Below are 14,454 nucleotides of genomic sequence, written 5' to 3'. Positions count from 1 at the left end.
AGTAATCTGTACTGTTCTATTTTAAAAAACCACCCAAAAAGCTGGCTAATTGTTTATATAATATAAATAAATTTTAGTAAAGTAATTAATATATTAAGTAAATCATATTTTTACAGTGGTAACCAATATTTTTAAAGATGGTTTAGTAAAGTATACTCTTTGTCGTTATGCAAATAAGAATATTTCCTCCTCAGCTGATTATAAGTTATAGTACTACTAAACCCTTGTCATCTCTAATCAGTTCATATAAACTTTCCACAGTTAATAAAGCGTTCATTTTATTAGACTCTTGAAGCATACATTCAATGGCATCTGCTTCAATTTCATCCATTCAAAAGAGCTTCAAGTACGACGTGTTTTTGAGTTTTAGGGGCGAAGACACCCGTAGGAACTTTGTTGATCATCTTTATCATGCTCTTCACAATAGAGGCATTACCACCTACAAAGACGATGAGAGAATCGAGAAAGGGAAAAGGATCAACAATCAGCTCATGAGATCCATTGAAGAGTCGAGATTTCACATCATTGTATTCTCCAAGAACTATGCATCTTCATCATGGTGCTTAGATGAGCTCGTAAAGATTGTGGAGTGCAACAAGACTACCGATCAGACTGCTTACCCTGTCTTCTATGATGTGGAGCCCACCGAAGTTCGCAACCAAAGTGGGGTAGTTGGAGAAGCCTTTGAAAAGCATGCAGAGAAAGAGGCCGTTAGTAGATGGAGAGATGCTCTAAAAGAAGCAGCTAGTCTGGCTGGGTGGGAGTTGAAAAGCACTGCTGATGGGTAATTCCTTCATCTCGTTTTTATTTTATAAAGTTTAACTCAAAACTTAACTGTACGTTAGAGATTTGAATTTATCTTTTCATGTGGAATTTTGAGTAATCTAATTGAATATTCTTTAACACGCAGGCATGAAGCAAAATTCATTCAAAAAATTGTTATTGACATTTCACTAAAGCTAAGTTTAATCAATTGGAGCGTCGATGAGAACTTAGTAGGCATGGAGACCAGGGTAGAGAATGTGATTTCATCTTTAGAAATTGGCATTGATGATGTTCGGATGATAGGGATCAAGGGGATGGGAGGTGGTGGAAAGACGACTTTGGCCACCGCTGTTTTTGATCATATATCCATTTGGTTTGAAGGTGTAAGCTTCGTTGAGAATGTCCGGGAAGTTTCAAAAGGCTCTTTATCTGGGTTGAAGGAACTGCAAAAACAGGTCCTTTCAGATGTGTTAAATGATCAAAACATCGTTGTAAAAAGTGTTTCTGAAGGGAAAAATAAGATGAAAAAAATTATGGGAAGTAGAAAGGTTCTTGTTGTTCTAGATGATGTGGATAGTATAGGCCAGCTTGAGGCGTTAGCAGGTAACCCAAATTGGTTCAAGCCCGGAAGTAGAATTATCACCACAACAAGAGATGAGCAAGTGTTGGTAGCTCACCGGGTGAACTTTATTCATGATATCAGTTTGTTAACACACGAGGAAGCAATTTGCCTTTTCAGTAGGTACGCTTTTAGCAAAGAGATTCCGGTTCAAGGGTATGAAGAGCTATCAAGAGTGGCTGTACATTATGCTGCTGGTCTTCCCTTAACAATCAAAGTTTTGGGTTCATTTCTTTGTGGTAGAGCAAAGCAATATTGGGTAGATGCCATTGAAAGACTGAAAACAATTCCACTGAAGGAAACTTTGGAAATACTTGAACTAAGCTATAATGGTCTAGAGGATGATCAGAAAGAAATATTCCTAGAGGTCGCATGCATACTGAAAGGTGAAAAGAAGGATAAAGCAATTAGAATACTTGAAAGTTGTGGATTTTGTGCTCAAATTGGTTTGAAAGTTCTTGAGCAAAAATCTTTGATAACTATATCTGAACATGACAAGTTGCTCATGCATGACCATATAGAAGAAATGGGAAGGAATATTGTTCGTCGTTTGCACCCTGAAGAGCCTAACAAACATAATCGATTATGGATTAAAGAGGAAATTGAAGATATATTGGTTAATGACTTGGTAAGGTTCAAGTTTCCTCGTAAGGTGGAAAACTAACACATATTTATTAGTAATGACAAAAATTTAATTCTCAGCATTCATTTTATTCACAGGGTACTGAAGCAACAAGAAGTATAAAACTGACGAATATGGATCTCCATCCTGCTATAATTATGAAAGGCCTTAGAAAGATGAAGAAACTTAGGTTCCTTCATGTGGAAGATGAAGGTATCATCGTATTTGAAGAATTTATCCAATCAGAAACTAATCAAATTGACCAGTACTTACCGAATACTCTACAATCTCTGCATTGGTCTAATTACGGTTTTTCGTGCTTACCTAAAACATTTCAAGCAAATACGCTTGTTAACCTTGAAATGGAACGGAGCATATTCTCTCAATTGTGGGAAGGGGAAGAAAGAAAGGTAGAATAAATGAAGGTTTTGCATTATACATTACTATGCCAAATTATATCATTACAATAATATTCTTCCATTTTTTTTTCTTATTTCAGGTTCTTAATAAGCTTAAGTTCCTTAACCTCAGTTATTCGGAATTGAGAACCTTTCACCTTGGGATAACTCCAACTCTCCGAACATTACATCTTAAAAGATGTAGGAACTTTGTAGAACTCAACATGTCCATTACACGTACAAAGTTGGAATCTCTTTATCCAGGTGGTTCTACGTCGAGTACCATGAACCTTGGATGGACTCCACATCTCGAGACATTGGATCTTCGAGGATGTAAAAACTTTGTCGAACTTCAAATACCCATTGAGTATCGTAATCTCAAATACATCAACCTAAATGCTTGTAAGCTCAGAACCCTTAACCTTGAACTGATTCCAAATCTTGAGACCTTATGGGTTCAAAAATGTTGTGACTTTGTAGAACTTCACATGCCTGTTGAATGTCTCAAGATGAAATATCTTTACCTCGGTGGTTCTTTGTTGAGTACCCTTAACCTTGGGATGACTCCGAATCTCGAGACATTAGACCTTGAAGAATGTAATGCTTTTGTAGAACTCCACTTGTTCGTTGAATGTCGAAATCTCAAATACATTAACCTCAATTTTTCTAAGGTCCGAACCCTTAACCTTGGGCTGATTCCAAATCTCGAGACGTTGTGGGTTCAAAACTGTTGCGACTTTGTAGAACTCCACATACCTGTTGAGTGTCCCAAGCTGAAATCTCTTTACCTCAGTGGGTCTATGTTAAGTACCCTTAACCTTGGGATGACTCCGAATCTCGAGACATTAGACCTTGAAGAATGTAATGCCTTTGTAGAACTCCACGTGTTCGTTGAATGTCGAAATCTCAAATACATTAACATCAATTTTTCTAAAGTCAGAACCCTTAACCTTGAGCTAATTTCAAATCTCGAGATATTACGGGTTCAAAATTGTTGCGACTTTGTAGAACTCCACATACCTATTGAGTGTCCCAAGCTGAAATCTCTTTATCTTGATGGTTCTATGTTGAGTACGCTTAACCTTGAGTTTACTCCACATCTAGAGACATTAGACCTTGGAGGATGTAATGAATTTGTAGAACTCCATATGCCTATTGAGTTACGAACTCTCAAACACATCAATCTCAATTCTTCTAAGGTTCAAACCCTTAATCTTCCGCTGATTCCAAATCTTGAGAGATTATGGGTTCAAAACTGTTGTGACTTTGTAAAACTCGACATGCCTGTTGAATGTCCCAAGCTGAAATTTCTTTGCTTCGATGGTTCTATGTTGAGTACCCTTAATATTGGGATGACTCCACATCTCGAGACATTGGACCTTCGAGGATGTCATGAATTTGTAGAACTCCGCATGTCTTTTGAGTGTCGAAATCTTAAATACATTAATCTCAATTCTTCTAAGGTCCGAACCATTAACCTTACGCTAATTCCAAATCTCGAGACGTTATGGGTTCAAAACTGTTATCACTTTGTAGAACTCTACATACCTGTTGAATGCCACAAGATGAAATTTCTTAACCTCAGTGGTTCTATGGTGAGTACCTTTAACCTTGGGATGACTCCACATCTCGAGACCTTAGACTTTGGTGAATGTAATGAGTTTGTAGAACTCCACATGTCTGTTGAGTGTCGAAATCTCAAATACATCAACCTCAATTCTTCTAAGGTTCAAGCCCTTAACCTTATGTTGATACCAAATCTTGAGACGTTATTTGTTCAAAACTGTTGTGACTTTGTAGAACTCAACATGCCTGTTGAATGTCCCAAGCTGAAATCTCTTTACCTTGATGGTTCTATGTTGAGAACCCTTTACCTTGGGATAACTCCAAATCTCGACACATTACAACTTCAAGGATGTAATGACTTTTTAGAACTCCACATGCCCTTTAAATGTCAAAATCTCAAAAACATCAACCTCAATTCTTCTAAGGTGAGTACCCTTAACCTTGGGCTCACTCCAAATATCAAGAGATTAGATCTTGGAGGATGTAATGACTTTGTAGAACTCCACATGCCAGTTGAATGTCCGGAGCTCATATGGCTCAATCTAAGTTGTTCTAAGGTGAGTAACTTGGACCTTGGACTCACTCCAAATATCGAAATATTAGATCTTGGAGGATGTAAAGTCTTTGTAGAACTCCATATGCCAATTGAATGTCCAAAGCTAAAATTTCTCAACCTAAGTGGTTCTAAAGTGAGTAACCTTAATGTTGGGCTCACTCCAAATATCAAGACCTTAGATCTTGGGGGATGTAAAGACTTTGTAGAGCTCCATATGCCAATTGAATGTCCAAAGCTAAAATTTCTCAACCTAAGTGGTTCTAAAGTGAGTAACCTTAACGTTGGGCTCACTCCAAATATCAAGACCTTAGATCTTGGAGGATGTAATGACTTTGTAGAACTCCACATGCCCGTTAATTGTCCGAAGCTCGAATCACTCAACCTAAGTAGTTCTAAGGTGAATAACCTTAACCTAGGACGCACTCCAAATCTTGAGAACTTAAAACTTGAAGAATGTTATTATCTTCATGAAGTGCACGCTCCCATGGGATGTCTAGAAAGGCTTGTCTACTTAAATTTATGTGGTTGCTCAAGGTTTGAGTATTTTATGGTTGAAAAAAAGTATGGTCCTGACTCCGCGGCTATGCTACACCTAATTGCGGAGTCATTAGATACATGTCCACTGCATCCTAACAATAATTTGCCAAAATTTCAGTTTAAATGCCTTTATGATGAACCTGAATACTCCTCCACTGGAAATCTTGGGAAGCTCATATCTTTTGGTCTATGTGCTTGCACAAACCTTGATTCTTTTTCAGCAAGTATTTGTGGTTTACAGCATTTAAGAAAGCTTACACTTGAAGGCGGTATTCCAGAGGCGCCCAAAGATTTGTACCAGTTAGAAAGTTTAGAGGAGCTAACTTTGTGTATGAAAGAGATTAAGCATCTTCCGGATAACATTTGTATGTTGAAACATCTTAAATATCTTAACCTTAAATCTTGCGGGCTGCTTGAGCAGTTACCAAAGGACCTTGGCAGATTAGAGTGTTTAGAGGAGCTACACCTATGGGGCTGTATATCCTTACGAGATATTCCAGACAGCATCTGTAAGATGAAAAGTTTAGTGCATTTAGATCTCAACAATTGTGTTCTAGTTGAGAAATTGCCTGAGGAATTTGGATGCTTGAAAAGTTTGGAAGAGTTAAATATAAAAGATGCAGGTATAAGGCATCTTCCACAGAGCATTTTTCAACTGAAAGGTCTGTTTATTGTTGGGTCGAGGTGGCGGCTTGAGTCGTATGGTTTTACATCCTTGTTAGAAATCTCTACAAACACGGCCTCCTTCTACATCAAGCACTCGCAAAATGAATCTCCTCATGAACTCAAGGAATGATTTCGATCGCAAACAAGTATTATTACAGGTATTCTTCTGTTAGTTTTTTTAAAAATGGTCTTACTTTGATTTGAATTTTGGAAGTGGTTGTAGGGTAACATTGATGACATTTCGTGTAGGCATATGTCAGTGGTGTACTAATGTGCGATCCATATTCTTGCTAGCAATCATTGTTGAAGCAATTGATCGAGTCCAACTGATGTTCAAACAGTCGATGTAAGTTAATTAATAGTTTCTTTTGAGATTTCTCAATGTATCAGTCTTCAAATATTTAAATCCGTTTTCGATTTTAGGTTCTGGTATATTATTGACTTTTATCACTATAGACGTAATCAGGTAACATATTGTTATCTATCACTAAATGCATTGTTTTAGTTGACTGATGCAAGTTTGTGAATTTAGAGTGTATCAGTCTTTGAGTAATTAGCGTCTGTTCTAAAATAATGGTATAATAGTGAAAGGATGTACCACTATACACAACAGTTCTTGTTTTTATTTGTATGAATTTCTGAAGTTAAAGTAGTCAGGTAATTTAAAAATTATTATATATCAACCAGCGTTGTGATTTTCTCCGTTTAAAAGATAAGATTAAATGATATTGCCTAGCTATATTATTTTCGTAGGTTAATTGACACCGATAAATAAAAATAAAATATTGATTTGTACTATTAACCTTTTGTTGTATCGTGACATTCGTTTCTGTAATCTTGATTTTGTAATTCGGTAAATTACTTGACCAATATACATACATTAAGGCATTACAATTAGTTTAAAGGGGTAGAGTCATCCATATTAACTCAAAGCAAGAGATTATATAAGTTGGCATTTGGTAAATCTCAACTGGATAGCCATAACCACTTATTATTTTGAATGTTGCTCATTCAGTATATAAGCCCTTAGCCAAAGAATAAATCAATTGGAAGTGTCATTTAATGACTATCTATCAACTCAACGGTTTTCTTTTTCTGGCAGGAAAGAATCCACGGAATGTTTCAAGATAGACGTAGGTGTGTTGAGGCTTGGGGCTAATTGGTCAGTTTGGATTGGGACCACAATTGTTTTTTTCTTATGGGTTTGAGCCAGTCATGAGTCTTATTCGGTTTGGTCAAATTGGCCTTTGACCATTTTGCATGGAAACCTTTTTTACATTACATTCGAATTTTTTTATTCTCAAATTGAGTCTTTTAATAGGTTAATGTGGTCTAATTGGAGTATGTTCAAAATTGAAAGTTAACATTTTGATGATGTATTTATTGATTTTTGGAAATCATAAAGTGGGTCAATGAAAGTCAACTGAATAGTTGGTCAAAATATGCAAAGTTTAGTGCATTGTCAATAGCCGGAGTACAATCAATAAAGACCCGCAGCGTGTTTTCTGGGTGGATTACAAAACGTCAGAATGGAGCCATTATCTCTGACTGGTCATAACGGAAGTCAATTGTTCGAAGGCTGAGTGTATATAGTGACTAACTTGGAGAGGTTAATAAAAGTCAAAGAACTGAGATTATGTTACTCTTGATTGAAGCTGTCAAAATGGAGGTTAATGATTTAATGAACCCATTCTAATGCAGGTTACTGTCAATTCTAAAAGTCAATGCCAAATGGATAGCCATTGAATAATCAAACTCTTAATTGGGCTAATGTAAAACTTAAGGATTATCAGTTTTTTGATTAGTCTGGACTTATATATGTGGTGATTTGTATTGTTTATACCGTGTTGTCACTTTAATTTAAAAGATTCAGATATCTTATGGTTATATTTTTGATATCTTTTTATTATCAAACATGTTGACAAGTGAAAAACCAAGTTAAGTATATATAATCAAAGTAGGCAACAAGGGTCCTCGTTAAGTTTACGTTTGCTGCTGACTACTACAAGTCCATTACTTACTAACATGTTAGAATTACAAATTTTAATACTTTTGGCGATATCACAAATGCGTCTAATAGGGTTAGTGGAAAGATGTTAAATACGATTTATACAGCTACACTTTCTCTTTATGGTCTATAAGCAGTAGAAACAAGTTACTATTTTGACCAAAGTGACTAAAGAAACAAATACACTTAATCAGTGTTGACTGTAATTTTTCATTCAAGCTCGATACAAAACAACAGTTGTGTAACACCAAGATCAAACATTCATCATCCAGAAATTAAATCCTCAGCCCTGTTCTTGGGTTTTATTGTGACGTTTTTATGCATTGCATCAATTACATCAGTTTCTCTTTCCTTCAACGCCCAACCTTGGCTGCTTCAAGCCTGGAACTCACCGTCTCCCATGATACAAGCTTATCGAGGAAAGTTGATATATAATCGGGCCTGAGGTTCTGTAACAGACAATAAATTTTAATACCATTAGTGTGACATTAATCAAGCATTAGATAGGCCAAAGGGTTACTTTGTTTATACCATATGGTGAATGAGGGTGTTTGGACACGCAGTTTAAAACTTATTATAATTTTATGCTGAAAAATCTCTTAGCAATTTGTTAATGAAGCTTTAAGGTAAATTTTAGCTTATATAATTCTAACAATTATGTTATGTTAGAAGTATTATTAACAATGAAAACGTGGGATATGAATTATCTTAATATTTCTTAAATATTCATTTTGTATGGCAGATATGAAACCTATTTGCAAAACTTATTATTTACTATTTTCTATTATTTATGTTTTTAAATTTTGAAAATTTAAAGGTTCATTTGGCTCTTTGTGTTATCGTAGTACATAGTGTTTTTGCATAGATCTGTCCATGTGTGTGTGTATGCATGCATAAATGCTTCTGTATGAAAGTAAGAAGTTCTTGCCTTAAAATCCAGGTAGTATGCATGCTGCAAGCACAAATTAGATTCAAACTGAAGTTAGTGAAAATGTCATGATTGAGGAAAATGTAAGTGAAGAAATGTTACCTCCCAGACATCTATGGTGAGGAGTGGCTGCAAATTCAAAGAGAAAGAAACTGCATGTTAGAACTATACATTACACAATAGTTTAGATTACTGTCGTTGCAGTAAGTAGCCTAGCGGACCTTAGGGTTCATTTTAGATGCGATTCCCTCCCATATATACACAAGAATTATAACACCGAAAACTGTTTCATCTATTGTTACACTGGTTTAACACACGAATTAAGAATTCATTTAAAATCAACATAACCAAATACTCACATGGTACTCCAACACAAGAGGGTTAATTGCATTTGAGCTCTTAATTACAACAAGCTTCTTGTCCTCTTCTGAGGCGGATGTGTTATCTACAGATAAATTAAGATCCAAAAAAAAAGGGTCAATATTACTTCGAATTTTTGGTTATCGTCTGGCGGAACAAACACTTACATACAAGCCAAGCCCAACCCGAACCAAACTGAGTAGCGGCAGCTTGCTTAAACTCACTAATGAAGCTTTCAAATGAACCAAAATCTTTGTTTATTAATTCTAAAAGTTCTCCGGTCGGCTTTCCACCACCACCAGGTTTCATAGATTCCCAAAAAAACTCATGGTTCCAAACCTGTGCAGCATTGTTGAAGGTGGGAAGAATATCGCCTTTATTATATGAAGCTAATATTATGTTTTCTAGTGACAATTCATCTAATTCAGTTCCCTCAATCCGCTTGTTTAAATTGTTGACATAAGCTCTGTGGTGTTTTCCCCAATGATATTCCAATGTGTCTTTGCTCATATGTGGTTCTAGAGCATCCTACCATACATGCATTACAAAAATAATAAGGGAAACTGACCAAAATAGTCATTTTAACCACCCACATTCCAAGAGTAGCCCCCCCTTTCTCAAAAATACCCAAAATAGCCATCCAAGAACAGTCAGTCCGACCGGATTACGGAACCATCAAGATCTAGCCACGTGTCCTAATAGAAAGGCGGGTCCATAAACCGTCGGTCCGACATAAGTTCTTTGAAATATATTGGGCCGACTGTTTTTGGATGTCCATATATCTTGTCGGAAATAGTAAAAAATCACCGTTTTTTTAATTCGGCCCGAACTGCCTTTTTTTTATTAGGACACGTGGCTAGATCTTGATGGTCCCATAATCCGGCGGATGACAGGTTTTAATCAATCGGACTGATTGTTCTTGGGTGGGCATTTTGGGTACTTTTGAGACGGGAGGCTAGTCTTGGAATTTGGGTAGTCAAAATGTCTATATAATTTGGTCATTTTCCCAAATAATAAAACTATGTAACTTATATATAGTACAGTTTTGGGCTATATATTACTCATACCAATGCATAAGGAGGTGGCTTCAAATCAATGCTGGCTGATATGGTCCCAGAAACAGATTTTCTAGTACTCATTCTCTACACAACAAATTAATTAGTTTCTTCAAACAAAAATAACAAAATCTATTTAAATTCGAAAGGGCATTTTTGAGTGAATTAATATTGTCGTTTTGCACTTACAACACAAGGATATGATGACATTAAATTGTGGAACATCATATAACCTAACTTCATTTGATAAATTAATTGTTGAGATTCTGAACAAAAAATTTGACCAGGGACAACTTACCTGCCAATGTGACCGGTTCAAGGTTTGTGATAATCTACCAAATTCTGCAATAGATTCGAATATAAATAACTGTCTAGGAACAATTACCAGTGTAGTTATACGTGGAAAGACCTGGGGCGATAACAAAGGCGGCGGTTAGATGGGGAGCGACGGACGCCATTAGCATATGTGTGCAGCAGAGATGTGACAGGATAATGAATAATGATAAGTTGGAGTTAACATTGATAGTACAATACGTACGTACATGGATCATGTTGTCAACTGTACTACAACTACATGCAGTACAACTATATAAACGGATGGGAAAATTCCCCACATGGAGACTTTCGTTACAAACTGAAGAGGTATGTACCCGCCTCAACACCGAGCAAGGCGGGTTAACCCACAAGATAAACACATTATGAAGGCACAAAGCCAAAACCTATGCGCATGGCGCATATAAAACATGCTCAGGCATCATATGCCCAGGCACACATATGCTCGCGCATCACATATGCGCGCGGCGCATCAGCGCGCGGCGCATTTCACATGCTCATGCATATCACATCTGCCCAGGCACACATATGCTCGCGCATCACATATGCGCGCAGCGCATCAGCGCGCGGCGCATATCACATGCTCGTGCATATCACATCTGCGCATGGAATATCTGCGCGTGAGAATAAAGAGAAGACCTCGCGCATCCTCAGGATGGGCGCATATCACATATGCACATAATCGACCTCGTCCTTATCCAAATCAGGATTAGGGCAACCTTGATTGTGCACGTCAGACAACCTTCCAGAAGGCATCTTTTTAAGGAATAAGAATATGCTGATGTTGAGAGCTGCCAAATGAAAGGTCGACAACTCAGCATGACACATGTGCTACCACGTGATTACAACCAACGAGAAAGCGCCAGGTGTCCCAGAGGACACGTGGCGCAGTGCGATTGGAGGAGGCCAACGAGGTTGAGCCTAATCAGTGGAAACCCTAGCACTATAAATACAGCATCAACTCCACTTTGATGAGGACATTCATACTCAATCATTGACAGTTACAGGCAGTGATATCACATTCAATCATATTGAATTACATTCACTCACAGTCAGTTACACACAAAACAGACAGTCTCACAATCAGAGGGTATTCAGCTATTCAGCAATACTCTTGAGATTCCCTTACACACATTATCATCTTCTCCACAATATACTGATTCTCACGCCGGAGGGTTACCCCAAAGAGGACCCCTCTGTCCCTTTCTGAGGGGTAAGTAACGGCGCTGTTCATTTTGTGGGTGGAAGAACACAGATCCAGAAGAACCATCGGTGAAATAGTATAATCACACCCGAGGAAAGTAGATCTGCTACCAGTGAGTAGATCCACGTTTCTTCATTGGCGCCATCCACTGTTACAACAAACGGCAATCAGATCTCATCAGATCTATAAAAAAAAAAAATCAATCACCATGGTTTCTGGCGTTCGTAACGTTGATCAAGCTCTGGAGGATATTGAACGTGAGGGTGTTAACGACGGACAGCAGGTTCTGAGGGTTCCGCGTGATTCTACGCGTACCACCAGCAATCGTCCCTTCGTCACAACCCCTCACGGCCAGACTGAAACTCCTCCAGACGATCTCACGTTACAAAATATGGCCGGCGCGAAACTGAAAGGACCAATGGGTCCAGAAGAAGAAACAAATGATCCGAATGAATGGCTCATAAACGAGCAGCGGCGTCTGATGGAAAAGTACAGTGAAATGGTCAAGCAGAAGAAGCTAGCCGACCAAACACAAAGGCAAGCGTTTGATAAGCAGACTACAAAGAGGCCGCGCGCGCCGGAAGAAGGACATTCTGTTCACACTGCACACACTGAGTTCAGTGATGAAGAAGTGCATAGCATGAGGAAGACGCGGGATACTCATGCAGGAGGCTCACAGCTCCGCGCGCCTGTGAACATGGCGCCTGGAGCCAGAGAAGATCTGGATCTGCACATGCCATACAGCCCACCGGTCAGAGGGCAAGTGGACGTAACCACACCCTACAGACCAGCCATCTTGGTAAAACACTCAAAGTTTACTGCGCGCATCGCGCAGGCTCCCATCCAGCACAAGACCAAGATGCCAAGTGGTCTGGGCAAATATGATGGCACAACAGATCCAGATGACTTTTTGCAAGGTTTCTATAACACGGGAAACCTAGAGAGCTGGACGATGCCAACATGGTGTCATATGTTTGCTCGCTGCCTCACGGGCGCAGCGCGGGTATGGTTCGAGAGCTTGCCGACTGGGCAAATTGATGGGTTCGAGGAACTATTAGAAAAGTTCCAAGCCCACTTCGTACAGCAGCGCAGGCACACGCGCGATCCTGATGACATTATGCACTGCGTACGCAGGAATGATGAAACGATTGAAGATTACATCACTCGTTTCAATCAGGAGTCCCTGGCAATCGGGGGTATAACTGAGCAGCTCCTGCGCGTGGCCTTTATACAAGGCGCGCGCAGTGATCAACTCCGCCGAGCTCTCGTAAGCAAAGATGGTATGCCCACCACTTGGGCAAAACTAATGGAAGCCTCGCGAGTCTTCGCGAGAAATGAAAAACAGATTGCCCAAGATAGGGCAAGAGAAAGAGCGCATCAGGCTGAATCACCGCGCAGCAAAGAGAAGAGGGCCAAACAGAACTCTGTATGGTCCAGGTTGCAACCAACAAGTTTTTCTTCCGCAGAAAAGCAAGCGCAACCAAGCTCACCCCAGCCCCAAAAAGATGTTCGTAATCGCGGGGATGGTGACAAGAGGGAGGGCGGCAGAGATCCTAGCAGACCTCTGCCAAGAATATGGACTCCACTCACTAAAACACCTTCACAGGTGTTAAGTACTGAGAATGTTCAATTCAAGCCCCCCAAGCAACTACACTACAAGGGACTGCAAAACAGTGGCAAATATTGTGAATTTCACAGGTCCCCGGGCCACAACACCGACGCATGCCATCATTTAAAGGATGCGATCGAGAAGGATGTAAAATCAGGCAGGCTGGCTCACTTGGTGAAAAACCAAAGAATAGAAGATGAGCAACCGGAAGGAGCCTCTGCCAGCAAGAAATACAAAAGAATCTGTGTGGCTGAGGGGGGACGACAAGGGCAGACGTCAAAAAAGAGAAGCGCGCAAATCCACGGAGATTGGCGCGAGCAGCAAGTCATCTTCCCAAGAATCAGGGGAGGCCCTTCAATAAGCAGTCCTCTCGTCATCACCACACACATTGCTCATTACGAAGTGTCAAAGGTCCTGGTGGACACTGGAAGCGAATCTGACATTATGTATGAGCAATGTTTCAGAAAGTTAGACCCGGCAGACCAAGCGCGGCTCGAAATTGTGAACGCACCAATCTGTGGTGTCTCAAATGAAATCATCCATCCCCTAGGCCAGATTCAGTTTGAACTAACTATGGGGGATGATGAGCACAAGCGAGCCGAAGTTGTCAACTTCTTGGTCTTGCCCACCACGTCATGCCACAATATGATCCTGGGTAGGGGAACGATTGCCCAATTTAATGCTGTACCGTCGCCAGCGCACGGCGCATTGGGGTTCCCTACACCAACAGGCGTAACATTTGTTTACCGCGATCATTTGTGCGCAGTGACAAGTACGCCGCGGGAAGGGAGAATGAAACTTCCAATGGCTGACAATGCGCCAGAGAAGTGGATTTTAAACCCAAAATTCCCAGAGCAAACGGTCACAATTGGCGCTACCATTTCAGACGAAACGAGATTGAGAATGAAAAAGTTGCTCACAAAATACACGTCGGTTTTCGCGTGGCAACACTCCGATATGACGGGGGTCCCGCGAGACTTGGCGCAACATTCTCTTAACACGTTCAAGTCGGTGGAGCCAATTGCTCAGAAAAAGAGAATCATGGGGGATGAAAAGGCGAAGGCCATGAATGAGCAAGTGGAGGACCTGTTGCGCGCAAACATCATCCGCCCGATCCGATACCAGACGTGGGTAGCCAATCCTGTGATGGTAAAGAAAAGCAACGGGTCATGGAGGATGTGTATTGACTTCAAGGACCTCAACAAAGCATGTCCAAAAGACTGTTACC

The 14,454-nt window shown here is 39.7% G+C and overlaps 1 protein-coding gene and 1 pseudogene across 2 annotated transcripts; one reads left to right on the top strand and one right to left on the bottom strand.

The window, feature by feature from the left end:
- The first annotated feature begins 265 nt into the window (after positions 1 to 265).
- Positions 266 to 7,636, top strand: LOC143574927 (uncharacterized). The gene is made up of 6 exons (XM_077059425.1): positions 266 to 784; positions 911 to 2,012; positions 2,105 to 2,416; positions 2,506 to 5,887; positions 5,979 to 6,420; positions 6,857 to 7,636. The coding sequence occupies exons 1-4, from the start codon at positions 306 to 308 to the stop codon at positions 5,857 to 5,859; spliced, it is 5,247 nt and encodes a 1,748-aa protein (XP_076915540.1). The 5' UTR covers positions 266 to 305; the 3' UTR covers positions 5,860 to 5,887; positions 5,979 to 6,420; positions 6,857 to 7,636.
- A 238-nt stretch (positions 7,637 to 7,874) lies between these two features.
- LOC143574925 (superoxide dismutase [Fe], chloroplastic-like) lies at positions 7,875 to 10,572 on the bottom strand (annotated as a pseudogene). Its single transcript, XR_013142679.1, has 8 exons — positions 10,490 to 10,572; positions 10,379 to 10,422; positions 10,093 to 10,167; positions 9,193 to 9,553; positions 9,025 to 9,110; positions 8,768 to 8,794; positions 8,666 to 8,689; positions 7,875 to 8,186 (listed from the first exon to the last, which is right to left on the bottom strand). The product of XR_013142679.1 is annotated as a superoxide dismutase [Fe], chloroplastic-like (transcript).
- Between the last annotated feature and the right edge of the window lie 3,882 nt (positions 10,573 to 14,454).

The sequence above is a fragment of the Bidens hawaiensis genome, unplaced genomic scaffold (assembly GCF_021521415.1).
Source record: "Bidens hawaiensis isolate Kalapana, Puna unplaced genomic scaffold, B.hawaiensis_p1.1 tig00027171_1, whole genome shotgun sequence".
Lineage (NCBI taxonomy): Eukaryota > Viridiplantae > Streptophyta > Magnoliopsida > Asterales > Asteraceae > Bidens > Bidens hawaiensis.
This window is presented reverse-complemented; position numbering and strand designations above follow the sequence as displayed.